This window comes from Pan troglodytes, chromosome 10 (assembly GCF_028858775.2).
Source record: "Pan troglodytes isolate AG18354 chromosome 10, NHGRI_mPanTro3-v2.0_pri, whole genome shotgun sequence".
Taxonomy (NCBI): domain Eukaryota; kingdom Metazoa; phylum Chordata; class Mammalia; order Primates; family Hominidae; genus Pan; species Pan troglodytes.
The window spans coordinates 128,523,059-128,538,747 of NC_072408.2; the positions used below are offsets into that span (position 1 = coordinate 128,523,059).

Below are 15,689 nucleotides of genomic sequence, written 5' to 3' on the forward strand. Positions count from 1 at the left end.
GGATTACAGGTATGAGCCACTGTATGCAGCCCCCTGCTCTTAAATAGAGCCTCATGAGAGAAACAGTCCCCTTCCCAGCTGTGGACATAGGTATGTGAGGATGTGATAGAGGCTGTGACATGCTGAGAAATACAGCCAACCTGCTGCAGATGGCAGAGAAAAAGAACTTGACCCTTAATGACATTCCTGAGCCATTAACAACACTGTAAGGTCATTGGACCCATTGTTCTGTGACATAGTAAATTTTCCTTATTGGTTAAGCACTTTTGGTTACATTTCCTTTTACTTGCAGGTGGGCTGATTGTGGAGGCTAAAGCAATTCTACCTTGCCGGCTTATCCACCATGTGGACTTCTAATTAATCTCAGTTGCCGGAATGCCTCTAAGATTTCTACGTTATCTACTGTGAAGAGCAAGTAATTACTGCAAATCCTGCCCTTGGGTCAAAACAACCTTGATGACATATTCCTTCTGAAGCACATAGACTCTTTGCCTAGGTATATAAGCCTTGGGTCTGGGGGCTAACGGTGCAGGGATCCATCATCTCACAGCCACCCAAGACATGGCTTTTGTTCAAAAATCCCTATTAAATGTTTCATTCTGAGACTGGGTGGGTGGCTCATGCCTGTAATCCTAGTGCTTTGGGAGGCCAAGACAGGAGGAATGCTTGAGGCCAGGAGTTTGAGAGCAACCTGGACAAAGTGGTGAGCCCTCTTTGCTACAAAAAAATGGAAAACCTTAACCGAGTGTGCTGTGGTGCACCTATAGTCCCAGCTACTCAGGAAGCTGAGGCAGGAGCATTGCTTGAGCCCAGAAGTCTGAGGCTACAGTGAGCCATGATTGTGGCACTGCACTCCAGCCTGGGCAACACAGCGAGACTCTGTCTCTAAAAAACAAAAAAGCTTCTTTCTGAGAAACCAGGTTTGTCAGCTTCCTTCAGCTCTCAGCCCTTGCAGGTAGGTTTGCTCGTGGTAGAACACTGATACGTCACCCCCAAGCTATCCCAAGAAACCATGGTCACTGGCTTGGTAATGTGTTAGCTTGGCTAGTTGAATTGCATTTCCCAGAATTCCTTTTTCTATGTTTTTCTGGTTGGGTGGGCCATAAAGGGCAATTTTCTGTGGCATGAGATTTGGTGTGTGGAAGTAGAGCAGCAGCCATACTCTTACTGATGCCTGGAAAGCCGGGACAGAGTCACCAGCCACTTCTGCATCTCCTGAACATTGTCCTTTACCTGCCTGCGGTGGGTCCACCTGCCCCTGGATCCTTGTTTGGCTGCTGTGACCCGTGAGCCAGCTCCCTGCCTAAGGGCACCAGTGTTTCCTGCAGGACACCCATGCCATCAAAGTTGGGGACAATGAGGACTGACCTAGGTTTCAGTCTGTGCTTGTAGATTTCAGCTCTTGCTCATGGGTTCCAGATCGTTCTTGCTCTTCCCTACTTTACATCCATCTTCTGTTCTCAGCTGCCTGCCCTGCAGACTTCAGTCTCCAGCATCAGACACAGAGACCCAGCGTTATGGAGACTGTCTAACCAGATCTCACAATTGTGGAAGATCCCAACTCCTACAAAAATCTCTTAAAAACCACGTGTGGCTGGGCACAGTGGCTCATGTATGTAATTCCAGCACTTTGGGAGGCCGAGGTGAGTGGATCTCTTGAGCCCAGGAGTTTGAGACCAGCCTGGAGCAACATGGTGAAACTGTGTGTCTACAAAAGATACAAAAATTAGCTGGGCATGGTGGCATGCGCCTGTAGTCCCAGCTACTCAGGAGGCTGAGGTGGGAGGGTGACTTGAGCCCAGAATTGAAGGCTGTAGTGAGCTGTGATTGTGCCCCTGCACTCCAGCTGGGGTGACAGAGCGAGACCCTGTCTCAAAAACAACCCTCCCCCAAAAAAGTCACCTGGATGAGGCCAGGCGCGGTGGCTCATGCCTGTAATCCCAGCACTTTGGGAGGCTGAGGCGGGCGGATCACGAGGTTAGGAAATCGAGACCATCATGGCTAACATGGTGAAACCCCGTCTCTACTAAAAATACAAAAAATTAGCCGGGCGTGGTGGCGGGCACCTGTAGTCCCAGGTACTCAGGAGGCTGAGGCAGGAAAATGGCGTGAACCCGGGAGGCGGAGCTTGCAGTGAGCCGAGATTGCACCACTGCACTCCAGCCTGGGCGACAGAGCAAGACTCCGTCTCAAAAAAAAAAAAAAAAAAAAAAAAAAAGTCACCTGGATGAAGCCTGTGCAGCCATTTCAGCCAAAGATGCTACTGGAGATGATGCCCAACACAAAGAGAGGGCAGAAATACCCCAGCTTCCCCTCCTGCCTTCCAGCCTCCCACCAGTCCCTTCCATTGACTGAGCCCAGCAGGAAGGCTGGAAAGCTCAGTCTGCGTGTTCATCACCTTGGGAAACGGAGCAGAGCAGGCGGAAGGGTAAGGAGGGGATCGGATGTCATTCAGGCAAATGACAAGTACACTAAATATTCACCCACTCGATACATATTTATTGAGTGCCGGGAGCCACGCTAAGTGCTGAGGCTACTGCCTTGCTCAAAGCAGACAAAGTCCCGTGGTTGGAGATTGGAATTGTTTTAGGATGCCAGTGAGAAGCCTAAACCGCAGGAAGACACACGGTCTCAACCACATGCTATAGCAATTACTTATATATAACATTTCCCTAACCAGACAACATGCTGGCATTGGCAGATGTTAAATGAACCAAACTGAAATACAATATACTTCTCAATTTAACCCCTCTCCAGAAAGAAGCACATGAATTTGGCAGCTCCTTTAAAGATGCTAATAAGTTTGAAACATCCTTTCTATTGCCTCATGGCTCTATCACGGGAAGTACTTACAGTTTTGGAGTTACAGTTCATTTAAATTCTTTGATATAATTACATTGCTAGGACACTTTTTTTTTTTTTTTGAGTTGGAGTCTCGCTCTGTTGCCCAGGCTGGAGTGCAGTGGCACGATCTCGGCTCACTGCAACCTCTGCCTCCTGAGTTCAAGCGATTCTCCTGCCTCAGCCTCCCAAGTAGCTGGGACTACAGGCGCCACCATCACGCCTGGTTAATTTTTTGTATTTTTAGTAGAGACAAGGTTTCACTATGTTGGCCAGGCTGTTCTTGAACTCCTGACCTCAGGTGATCTGCCCGCTTCAGCCTTCTAAAGTAATGAGATTACAGGTGTGAGCCATCATGCCCGGCGTTTTTTTTTTTTTCAGTCTCACTCTGTTGCCCAGGCTGCAGTGCAGTGGCACGATCTCGGCTCACTACAACCTCCGCCTCCTGGGTTCAAGCAATTCTCCTGCCTTAGCCTCCCAAGTAGCTGGGATTACAGGCGCCCACCACCACACCCGGCTAATTTTTGTATTTTTAGTAGAGACAGGGTTTCACCATGTTGGCCAGGCTGGTCTTGAACTCCTGACCTTAAGTGATCCATCCGCTTCATCCTCCCAAAGGCATGAGCCGTCCTGTCCGGCCATGATATATTCGTTTTTTGTTTTGTTTTTGTTTTGTTTTTTTTGAAACGGAGTTTCACTCTTGTTGCCCAGGCTGGAGTGCAGTGGCACAATCTCCGCTCACTGCAACCTCCGCCTCCTGGGTTCAAGTGATTCTCGTGCCTCAACCTCCCAAGTAGCTGGGATTACAGGAGCCCACCACTACGCCTGGCTAATTTTTTTGTATTTTTAGTAAAAACGGGGTTTTACCATGTTGGCCAGGCTGGTCTCAAACTCCTGACCTCAGGTGATCCTCCCGCCTCAGCCTCCCAAAGTGCTGGGATTACAGGCATGAGCCACTGCACCCCGCCGTATTAGTTTGTTGTTGTTGTTGTTGTTGTTTTTAAGAGACAGGCTCTTGCTATGTTGTCCAGGCTGGCCTCAAACTCCTGGGCTGAAGCTGTCCTCCTGCCTCAGCCTCCAGAGTGGCTGAGATGACAAAGATGCATGCACCAGGGCACACTTATCATGTAAATTATTTGGGGTGGATCATGCCAGTTCCTAAATCAAATAATTAACTGGTTTTCCTTAATCTAGAGACAGTAACAAATAATGTGGATCTCATTCATCACTCAAGATGTTAGGCACTATGGCTGGGTTCTGTGGCTCACGCCTGTCATCCCAGTGCTTTGGGAGGCTGAGGTGGGAGGATGGCTTGAACCCAGGAGGCCAAGGCTGCAGTGAGCCATGATGGTGCCACTGCACTACAGCCTGGGCAACAGAACAAGACCCTGTCTTTCTTTCTTTTCTTTCTTTTTTTTTTTTTGAGACAGAGTTTTGGTCTGTCACCCAGGCTGGAGTACAGTGGTCTGATCTTGGCTCACTGCAGCCTCCACCTCGTGGGTTCAAGTGATTCTGCTGCCTCAGCCTCCCAAGTAGCTGGGACCACAAGCGCATGCCACCACGCCTGGTTAATTTTTTTGTTGTATTTTTTGTAGAGATGGAGTTACACCATGTTGGCTGGGCAGATGTCAAACTCAAGTGACCTCAAGTGATTTGCCTGCCTTGGCCTCCCAAAGTGCTGGTATTACAGGCATGAGCCATGGCGCCCAGCCATATCTCACCTCCTAAAATAAAACAAAATCAACCAGGCAGGATGGCACACACTTGTAGTTCAGCTCCTCAGGAGGCTGCATTGAAAGGATTGCTTGAGCTCGGGAGATCAAGGCTGCTCTGAGCTGTGATTATGCCGTGGCACTCTAGACAGGGCAACAGAAAAAAAAAAAAAAAAAGAATGTCACAGCAGCGAAATGAATGAATTATAGTCACATGTAACAATGGCTGAGTCTAATATGGAGCTATAATACCAACTACAGGAAGACAGACAGACATGTATATATATATATGTGTGTGTGTGTGTGTGTGTGTATAATTTATATTAATAATTTTGTTCAGCCAGGTGCTGTGGCTCACGCCTATAATCTCAGCACTTTGGAAGGCTGAGGCGGGCAGATCACCTGAGGTCAGGAGTTCGAGACCAGCCTGGTCAACATGGTGAAACCCTGTCTCTACTAAAAATACAAAAATTGGCGTGGTGGCATGCGCTTGTAATTCCAGCTACTCAGGAGGCTGAGGCAGGAGAATCACTTGAACCCAGGAGGTGGAGGTTGCAGTGAACTGAGATCGCACCATTGCACTCCAGCCTAGGCAACAGAGCAAGACTCCATCTCAAAAAATAAATAAATAAATAAATAAATAAAAATAATTATGTTCATACATAACTTTAAAAATAAAAGATCCAAACCAGGAAAAATAAATATAAGTGGTAAAACTACAAAGAAAAGCAACTAAATTACCAGAAAAGCAAGGCTGTGGTTACGTCTGGGGGAAAGAAGGAGGCCAAGGCTGAGAGTCTGCATGTTCCATGATTCTGGGCGCTGGCAGTGATTAATTTCATGACCTGGGTGGTAGGTACCTAGGTGTTCAGCTTACTATTACTTGACAAACTATACATAATGGTTTTTATGCTTTCCTCTATGCTTATTTCGTGAGAAAATATAAATGTAAAAAAAAGCTGACAAAAGCAAGTCTCAGCACATTGTTGTTTTAAATGTAATAGATTAGTATACAATTTATTTACAAGATGAACAGTACACAACATAATAAGATATAAAGGAACATAAATTGAACTAGAATGATATACCCCAAGTTCACAATAGTGGTTGCTTCTGGAGAGTGAGAAAGTGGGGATTAATGTATAATTATATGCCAGGTGCAGTAGCTCACACCTGTAATCCCAGCACTTTGGGAGGCCAAGACAGGAGGATCGCTTTGAGATCCAGCCTGGTCAACATACTGAGACTGCCATCTCTACAGAAAATGTAAAAAATTAGCTGGGTGTGGTGGCATGCACTTGTAGTCCCAGCTACTCGAGAAGTTGAGGTAAAAGGATCACTTGAGCCTGGGAGGTTAAGGATACAGTGAACTGAGATCACATCACCGTGCTCTAGCCTGGGCGACAGAGACAGACCTTGTCTCAAATAAATACATAAATTAAATATTTTTTAAAAGGCCAGGCCTGGTGGCTCACGCCTGTAATTCCCAGCACTTTGGGAGACCGAGGTGGGCAGATCACGAGGTCAATAGATCGAGACAATCCTGGCCAACATGGTGAAACCCCGTCTCTACTAAAGATACAAAAATTAGCTGGGCATGGTGGCTTACACCTGTAGTCCCAGCTATTCAGGAGGCTGAGGCAGAAGAATCACTTGAACCTGGGAGGCAGAGGTTGCAGTGAGCCGAGATCATGCCACTGCACTCCAGCCTGGGTGACAGAGTGAGATTCTGTCTCAAAAAAAGAAAAAAAGAGGCCAGGTGCGGTGGCTCATGCCTGTAATCCCAGCACTTTGGGAGGCCGAGGCGGGCGGATCACGCGGTCAGGAGATCGAGACCATCCTGGCTGACATGGCGAAACCCCATCTCTACTAAAAATATAAAAAATTAGCCGGGCGTGGTGGCGGGCGCCTGTAGTCCCAGCTACTTGGGAGGCTGAGGCAGGAGAATGGTGTGAACCTGGGAGGCGGAGCTTGCAGTGAGCCGAGATCGCGCCACTGCACTCCAGCCTGGGTGACAGAGCAAGACTCCATCTCAAAAAAAAAAAAAAAAATATATATATATATATATACACAATTATAATATATAATAATATGTAATTCTAATCTAGTGGTTTTTAAGGTATTCACAGGGTTGTGTGACCACCACCGCTATCTACTTTCGGAATATTTTCATCACTTCAAAAGGAACCTGATACCCATTAGTTGTCACTCTTCCTTTCCCCACTCCCCCAGCCCCTGGCAAGCACTTCTCTGCTTTCTGTCTCTCTGAATTTGCCTGTTCTGGACATTTCCTATAAGTGGAATCATACCCTATGTAGTCTTTTGTGATGGACGACCTTCACTTCCCACGATGTCTTCAAGGTTTTTCTATGTGACAACCTGTGTCAATACATCATTCCGTTGGATGGCTGAATCATATTCCATTGTGCGGTAGATCACATTTTGTTTATTCATTCATCAGTGGATGGACACTTGCATTGTTTCCACTTTTTGGCTTTTAGGAATAATGCTAGTATCAACATTTGTGTACAAGTTTTTGTGTGGACATAATGTTTCATTTCGTTTGGTGCTACACCCAGAAGTGGAATTGCTCTGTCATATGGTAACTTGGTGTTTCATATTTTGAGGAACTGCCAAACTGTCTTCCGAAGTGGCTGCACCATTTCACATTCCCATCGGTAATATATGAGAGTCTTAATTTCTCCACATCTTTAACATTTATGATTGTCTTTTTAACTTTAGCTATTCTAGTGAGTGAGATCACTCTGATCTGATTTGCATTTCCCTAATAATTAATGATGTTGAACTCAGGATGTCTTTGTTTTTTTTTTTTTTTTTTAGCAGGGTTTTAAACTTTATTTTGCGCTCCGTGGCCCTCCAGATAGTGATTTGAATGATTAAGTGAAACTCTTCTTAGGTTAAGTGTCCTAGTCCACGCTAAAATCATCTTGTTGGTCTCTTTGGCGCTGTCAGCGACCAGTATCAGCACCCGGCTTGTCCCCGCTGCCCGCCGCGTCCCTGGCCCGGATGTGGGAGGCGAAGGCGGTGAGCATTTCCAGAGCGGTGAGATGAGCGCCGCGCATAATCAGGCGATGCCCGTCTCCGAACAGCACGTCCACGCAGGGCTCGGAGCCGTCATGCCTCACGTCCGCAATCACTGAGCAGTTGAGATTAGTGGAGCGGACCTTCTCACTGCTCACCGCCTGCAGGAAGGTCCTCGTCGATTCCACGTTTTTCTCGAAGAGACAGAACTGAACCCGAACCTGTTTGACAGGCCGCAGACCAAGCCGAGCCAAGGCAGCTGCCATGGTGACCTCCGCCCCGGAAGAACTCCAGGGTGTCTTTGTTAAATGCAGAAATAACCATGTAAATTTCCAGATTAAATCGCCACATCAAAATTTTTATATGATTAATTTGAACAATTAATACTTTAGTTATTTTCTGTTTACAAAAGCAGTATATACTCAAATGATTATTCCCAAAATCAGGGTAATCCTTTGAGGGGAAGAGAGAGAGAGCCAGGATTGGAGAAGAGGGACATTGGTCATTTAAAGCGATGGCATGGCCAGGCCCAGTGGCTCACACCTGTAATCCCAGCACCTTGGGAGGCCAAGGTGGGAGGATCACTTGAGGTCAGGAGTTTGAGACCAGCCTGGCCAATATGGTGAAATACCGTCTCTACAAAAATACAAAAATTAGTTGGGCATGGTGGTGCGCGCCTGTAATCTCAGCTACTTGGGAGGCTGAGCAGGAGAATCCTTTGAACCCTGGAGGCAGAGGTTGCAGAGAGCCGAGATCAGGCCACTGTACTCCAGCCTGGGGAACAAGGGCAAAACTCCATCTAAAAAAAAAAAAAAGAACGATGGCAATGTCTTCTTCTTGACCTGGGTCAGTTACACAGATTGACTTTGTAATTATTATTTAAATTACATCTGTACATTTTTTTTTTTTTTTTGAGATGGAGTCTCGCTCTGTCACCCAAGCTGAAGTTCAGTGGCGTGATCTCAGCTCACTGCAAGCTCCACCTCCCGGGTTCACGCCATTCTCCTGCCTCAGCCTCCCGAGTAGCTGGGACTATAGGCGCCCACCACCACGCCCGGCTAATTTTTTGTATTTTTAGTAGAGACGGGATTTCACTGTGCTAGCCAGAATGGTCTCCATCTCCTGACCTTGTAATCCACCCGCCTCGGCCTCCCAAAGTGCTGGGATTACGGGCGTGAACCACCATGCCCGGCCTACATCCGTACATTTTATGCACAAAAGATTATTACTGTTTCATATTATTACTGTGGAAAATTTGGAAAGCAAATGTTTTGCCTTATCAAAGATGAATAAGGATGAATGTTTACACCATCTAATCATATCAGTGAGTTTTTCTTTTAGTGGTAGGTTTTCAGATTGTGAGAAAAATGGAAAAATAATATTTGTTAATAAATCTTCAACAAACGTTTCGCCTTTTGTTAGATGAAAGAAATTTCAAGACGTTGCCAGCAGGTGGCAGAATAAAATAAGATTTAATCTTGTAGCCCCAAAAGCAAATCAAAACAAAAACGTAAGCAGCAGCCAGCCCTTTACCTGGTCATTGGAAAACATTTCTTATAAATTTCCCAGCCATATCTGACATAATAGAAAATAACCTGGTAAACAGGGCCTCATTGGAAAACTTTCATTTTATTTTTTTTGAGATGGATCTCGCTCTGTTGCCCAGGCTAGAGTGCAGTGGCGTGATCTTGGCTCACTGCAAACTCTGCCTCCCGGGGTCAAGCAATTCTCCTGCCTCAGCCTCGTGAGTAGCTGGGATTACAGGCGCCCGCACCATGCCCGGCTAATTTTGGTATCTTTACTAGAGATGGGGTTTCACCATGTTGGCTAAAACTTTAAATTTGGACACCAAGCCAAAAAAATCATTCTCATCATCCCTTTCATCAAGATACATTTATTTGGGGCAGGAGGGAGGATGCAAAAACTGGGAAGAGGGTGGTGGCGGTGATGGGAGATGGGTTATGTATCAGGTGTGATGATTGGATAAATAAATACAATAAGGAGGCCAGGCGCAGTGGCTCATGCCTGTAATCCCAGCACTTTAAGAGGCTGAGGCCGGTAGATCACCTGAGGTGAGGAGTTGGAAACCAGCCTGGCCAACATGGTGAAACCCTGTCACTATCAAAAAAGGAAAAAATTAGCCGGGTGTGGTGGTGGGCACCTGTAATCCCAGCTATTCAGGAGGCTGAGGCATGAGAATCTCTTGACCTGGGAGGCGGAGGTTGCAGTGAGCCAAGATCACGGAATGCCATTGCATTCCATCCTGTCTATCCTGGGCAACAGAGCAAGACTCCATCTCAAAAAAAAAAAAAAAAAGGCCAGGCGTGGTGGCTCAAAGTGCCTGTAAATCCCAGCACTTTGGAAGGCCGAGGCAGATGTATCACAAGGTCAGGAGATCGAGACTATCCTGGCTAACACAGTGAAACCCCGTGTCTACTAAAAATACAAAAAATTAGCCGGGTGCAGTGGTGGGCACCTGTAGTCCCAGCTACTCCGGAGGCTGAGGCAGGAGAATGGTGTGAACCCGGGAGGCGGAGCTTACAGTGAGCCGAGATCGCGCCACTGCACTCCAGCCTAGGTGACAAAAAAAAAAAAAAGATCGAAGAACTGTTTCATATTACAGGCAGCCAAAGAGACATGACACCTGAATGTGATGGAGAATCTTGGATTGGATCCTTTGCTATAAAGGATGCCGGCCAGGCGCAGTGGCTCATGCCTGTAATCCCAGCACTTTGGGAGGCCAAGGCGGCAGATCACCTGAGGTCGGGAATTCGAGACCAGCCTGACCAACATGGATAACTCCATCTCTACTAAAAATACAAAATTAGCCAGGCGTGGTGGCGCATGCCTGTAATCCCAGCTACTCGGGAGGCTGAGGCAGGAGAATTGCTTGAACCTGGGACATGGAGGTTGCGGTGAGCCATGATTGTGCCATTACACTCCAGCCTGGGTAACAAGAGTGAAATTCCGTCTCAAAAAAAAAAAAAAAAGAAAGAAAAATATAAAGGATGCCATTGGAGGGTGGGCATGGTGGCTCATGCCCGTAATCCCAGCACTTTGGGAGGCTGAGGCTGGAGGATCGCTTGAGCCCAGTAGTTTGAGACCAGGCTAGGCAACATGGTGAGATTCATCTCTACAAAAGTCACCAAAGACCATACATAGTAAGACTCCATTTATATGAAATGTCCAGAATAGGCAAATCTTTTTTTTTTGGTTTTTTTTGTGGGGGATGGAGTCTTGCTCTGTCTCCCAGGCTGGAGTGCAGTGGCGCGATCTCGGCTCACTGCAAGCTCTGCCTCCTGGCTTCACACCATTCTCCTGCCTCAGCCTCCAGAGTAGCTGGGGCTACAGGCGCCCGCCACCATGCCCGGCTAATTTTTGTTGTATTTTTTTTAGTAGAGACAGGGTTTCACCGTGTTAGCCAGGATGGTCTCGATCTCCTGACCTCATGATCCGCCTATATCGGCCTCCCAAAGTGCTGGGATTATAGGCGTGAGCCATCGTGCCCGGCCAGAATAGGCAAATCTCTATAGAGAAAGTAGATTAGTGGCTTCCAGGAGCTGATGGTAAAGGAGTGACTGTTAATGGGTATGAGGTTTTTTTGGGGAGCATGATGAAAATGTCCTGGAGTTAGGTCATGGTAGTGGTTGTATAACCTATGAATTTACTAAAAACCACTGAATTATTGCTTTTAAAACCAACTTAAAGGGGTAAATGATATCTTAATACAGGTGTTATCTTTATTGCTTCCTTTTTTTTTTTTTTCAGACAGAGTCTCGCTCTGTCATCCAGGCTGGAGTGTAGTGGTGAGATCTTGGCTCACTGCAACTTCCACCTCCCAGGTTCAAGCAATTCTCCTGCCTCAGCCTCCCAAGTAGCTGGGATTACAGGCATGCACCACCAAGCCTGGCTAATTGTTGTATTTTTAATAGAGATGGGGTTTCACCATGTTGGCCAGGCTGGTCTCAAACTCCTGACCTCAAGTGATCTATCCTCTCAGCCTCCCAAAGTGCTGGGATTACAGGCATGAGCCACTGCGCCTGACCAAAACATTTATTTATTTATTTATTTATTTATTTATTTATTTATTTATTTATCTGAGATGGAGTCTCACTCTGTCACCCAGGCTGGAGTGCGGTAGTGCGATCTCGGCTCACTGCAAGCTCCGCCTCCCGGGTTCACGCCATTCTCCTGCCTCAGCCTCCCGAGTAGCTGGGACTACAGGCGCCCACCACCATGCCCGGCTAATTTTTTGTGTTTTTAGTAGAGACGGGGTTTCACCGTGTTAGCCAGGATGGTCTGGATCTCCTGACCTCGTGATCCGCCCGCCTCGGCCTCCCAAAGTGCTGGGATTACAGGCGTGATCAACCTCGCCCTGCCCAAAACATTTATTTTTAAAAAAACACAAATACGGGAAGCTGAGGCAGGAGAATGGCGTGAACCCAGGGAGGCGGAGCTTGCAGTGAGCCAAGATAGCGCCACTGCAGCAGTCCGGCCTGGGCAAAAGAGCGAGACTCCGTCTCAAAAAAAAAAAAATTAATTAATTAATTAAAAAACACAAATATCGGCTGGGCGCGGTAGCTCATGCCTTCAATCCCAGCACTTTGGAAGTTCAAGGCGGGGGGATCATGAGGTCAAGAGATCGAGACCATCCTGGCCAACATGGTGAAACCCGGTCTGTACTAAAAATACAAAAAAAAAATGAGCCGGGAGTGGCAGCGTGCGCCTGTAATCCCAGCTACTTGGGAGGCTAAGGCAGGAGAATCGCTTGAACCTGGGAGGCGGAGGTTGCAGTGAGCTGAGATCGCACCACTGCACTCCAGCCTGGTGACAGAGTGAGACTCAGTCTCTAAATAAATAAATAAACAAATAAAATAAAAAACAAAAGAAAACACAAATATCTAGTGCTGACATGCTAGGCACTTTGCCTACCTGCATTATTACATTTCATCCTTGCAACAATCCTACAAGGAGGACTTAAAATCCTTCTTACAGGGGCAGGTAAATAAAGTATTCTCCTGCAAGAACTAAAACTGGGATTTTTTTTTTTTCTTTTTGAGATGGAGTCTCACTCTATCGCCCAGGCTGGAGTGCAGTGGCACGATCTTGGCTCACTGCAACTTCTGCCTCCCAGGTTCAAGTCATTCTCCTGCCTCAGCCTCCTGAGTAGCTGGAACTACAGGCGCCCGCCACCACGTCCAGCTAATTTTTGTATTTTTAGTAGAGATGGGGTTTGACCATGTTGACCGGGCTAGTCTCAAACTCCTGACCTCAGGTAATCCACCTGCCTCGGCCTCCCAAAGTGCTGGGATTACAGGCATAAGCCACTGCGTCTGGCATAACTTTTTGTTTCTTTGTTTGCTTGTTTTGAGACAGGGTCTCACTCTGTTACCCAGACTGGAGTGCAGTGGCACTATCTTGGCTCACTGCAACCTCTACCTCTCAGTTTCATATGATTCTCCTGCCTCAGCCTCCCAAGTAGCTGGGTCTACAAACGTATACCACCATGCCCAGGTAGTTTTTGTATTTTTTGTAGTGACAGGGTTTTGCCGTGTTGCCCAGGCTGTTCTCAAACCCCTGGGCTCAAGCGATCCTCCCGCCTGGCCTCCCAAAGTGCTGGGATAACCTGATCATATAACTTTAATCAATAGGTACACATTATTTTTGGTCCTACTTTTCTTTGCTAAACATGACTTAATATAGCTGTTTACAGGTATCCATTTAATTCCCATAATTATCATTTTAATAGCTGCATGGCGTGACATGAAATAGACTATAGTTCACCCAGCTGTTGCCCTATTGTGGGTATTGAGGATGTATCCATTGTGTGGCTGATCTGAAAAGTGCTGCTATAAACATATTTGCACAAATTGTTTGTTATAATCTTTGGGACTATTTTGAGCAAGGGCATTTGTTGGAAGTAGAAGAAGGAAAAGTCTGAGGAATTTTAACTTCTCCTTGGACAGGTGCCCTTGCTTTTAGAATTGGCTCTTAGTATTTTGCAATGCTTAAGTAGCACAGCTGCTATTAATAGTAGCTACATGATCTTGGGTAAATTCCTTCACCTCTCTGCACCTTAGACTCTAGCACTGGCTGGTAACTTGTAGAATTACAGGATCCTGGGCCTCTCCTAGAACCTACTGAATCAGAATCTGCATTTTAGCAAGATCCCCAGGTGGTGATTCATGGGCACATTAAAAGTCAGAGAGGCTGGGCGTGGTGGCTCACACCTGTAATCCCAGCACTTTGAGAGGATCACTTGAGCCCGGGAGTTTGAGACTAGCCTGGGCAACATAGCAAGACCCCGTCTCTACGAGAAATAAAAGAATCACCTGGGCATGGTGGCACACCTGTAGTCCCAGTTACTCAGGAAGCTGAGGGGAAAGAATTGCTCAAGCCTGGGAGCTGGAGGCTGCAGTGAGCCGTGATCGCACCACTGCACTCCAGCTTGGATGACAGAGACCTTGTCTCAAAAGAAAAAAGAAAGAAAGAAAAAAACAGTTGGAGAAATGCCTTAGAGTACTTACCTATAAAATAGGTATAATAAAGGTCTTATGTCATAAAACTGTTATGTAGATAATGCATGTACACACACACACACACGCAAACACACACAGTGTAGAGAAGAGTGCCAGGCACATAGTGAGTGTGTGTTTGCTACTTTTGTGACTCTCCCCAGCTGGTTGAGCAAATCCGCAGGCTGGCGGTCCCTAAGTAGAATGTCTCAAAGAGAACAAAAGGTGAGGGTGGAGGTGAGGGTGAGGGAGGATAGTCTCCCACCATACTTTCTCACCCACCATAATCACAGTCCCCAGAGAGCCAGGTCCAGCCTCCGGTTGCTGATGAGTGCGTCTGAAATAACTCTGGGGGCCGGGCGTGGTGGCTCACGCCTATAATCCCAGCACTTTGGCAAACCAAGGCAGGCGGATCACCTGAGGTCAGGAGTTCGAGACCAGCCTGGCCAATGTGGCGAAACCCCGTCTCTACTAAAAATACAAAAATTAGCCAGGCGAGGTGGCACACACCTGTAATTCCAGCTACTTGGGAGGTTGAGGCAGGAGAATTGCTTGAACCTGGGAGATGGAGGTTGCAGTGAGCCGAGATTGTGCCACTGCAATCCAGCCTGGGTGACAGAGCAAGACTCTGTCTTTAAAAAAAAAAAACAATGGAAGTGCTTTGGGCAAGAGCAAGAACCGGGACAGGGCAGCAGCCAAGTCAACCCTGATACTTGGCACCCGAGCGGCTGCTCAGATCGGGGTGGCTGGCAGGTGCCATCTACAGAAGGGCTCATAAATAATGCACATGGAGTCCTGACCCCACAGAGAGAAGAGTCCCTCCGATTCGCAACCTGACCGCCTGGCTGACCTGCCCATGGCACCTGCCTGGATCTCCCTGGGAGGCAGGGCCAGCCTCCCCTGCCCAGAGGCAACTTGAGGCTGAAGGACCTGTTTGGATTGCAAGCTGCAAGCAGAGGTGAAGGGGTATCTGCTTCCCAAATCCTCTGCTTGGTAACATTATATTCTTCCTCCAAGGTCCTGTGTTTTTGTAGCCCCAATGAAATGAACTGTTTTCTGTTTTTTCACCATTCAAATGATTTAACTGCTTTTAGAATCTTCACAACAACATTGGTTTATTCTCTTCATGACACATTGTACTGGGAGTCTTAAATGTCTCCAGTGACCAGCAGGTAACATAAACCGATGATGGAGTTTATGTTATGGAGGCCTGGGCAAGACAACTGGGAATGGTGGGGACTGCAGCAACAGGCAGGGCCCATGTAATGGTGGTAGCTGTTCCTATGTTCCAGCCAATCGCCATGCAGGAATGTGAACCCAGTGTGTCCAGATCTTCCCTTCTTTTTTTTTTTTCTTTTTTTCTTTTTTTTTGAGATGGAGTCTTGCTCTGTTGCCCAGGCTGGAGTGCAGTGGTGTGATCTCAGCTCACTGCAAGCTCCGCCTCCCGAGTTACACCATTCAATTGCATCAGCCTCCCGAGTAGCTGGGATTACAGGTGCCTGCCACCACGCCCGGCTAATTTTTTTGTATTTTTAGTAGAGACAGGGTTTCTCCATGTTAGCCAGGATGGTCTTGATCT

General features: G+C 47.0%; 1 protein-coding gene and 1 long non-coding RNA gene across 2 annotated transcripts in view; one reads left to right on the forward strand and one right to left on the reverse strand.

Moving 5' to 3' along the window:
- LOC107967664 (uncharacterized) overlaps positions 1-6,424 on the forward strand; it is a 31,203-nt gene extending 24,779 nt beyond the window's left edge. Inside the window, exons 3-5 of the long non-coding RNA XR_008538581.2 lie at positions 293-496; positions 1,465-1,643; positions 4,894-6,424. This is a non-coding gene — a long non-coding RNA (uncharacterized LOC107967664). The remainder of the gene's footprint in view (positions 1-292; positions 497-1,464; positions 1,644-4,893) is intronic.
- Positions 6,425-7,370: 946 nt separating this feature from the next.
- Positions 7,371-7,897, reverse strand: LOC743637 (large ribosomal subunit protein mL53-like). The gene has a single exon (XM_054664685.2). The coding sequence runs from the start codon at positions 7,859-7,861 to the stop codon at positions 7,523-7,525; it is 339 nt and encodes a 112-aa protein (XP_054520660.1). The 5' UTR covers positions 7,862-7,897; the 3' UTR covers positions 7,371-7,522.
- Between the last annotated feature and the right edge of the window lie 7,792 nt (positions 7,898-15,689).

Coding starts and splice junctions, on each gene's coding strand:
- LOC743637 (XM_054664685.2), bottom strand. CDS start 7,861: ATGGCAGCTGCCTTGGCTCGGCTTGGTCTGCGGCCTGTCAAACAGGTT.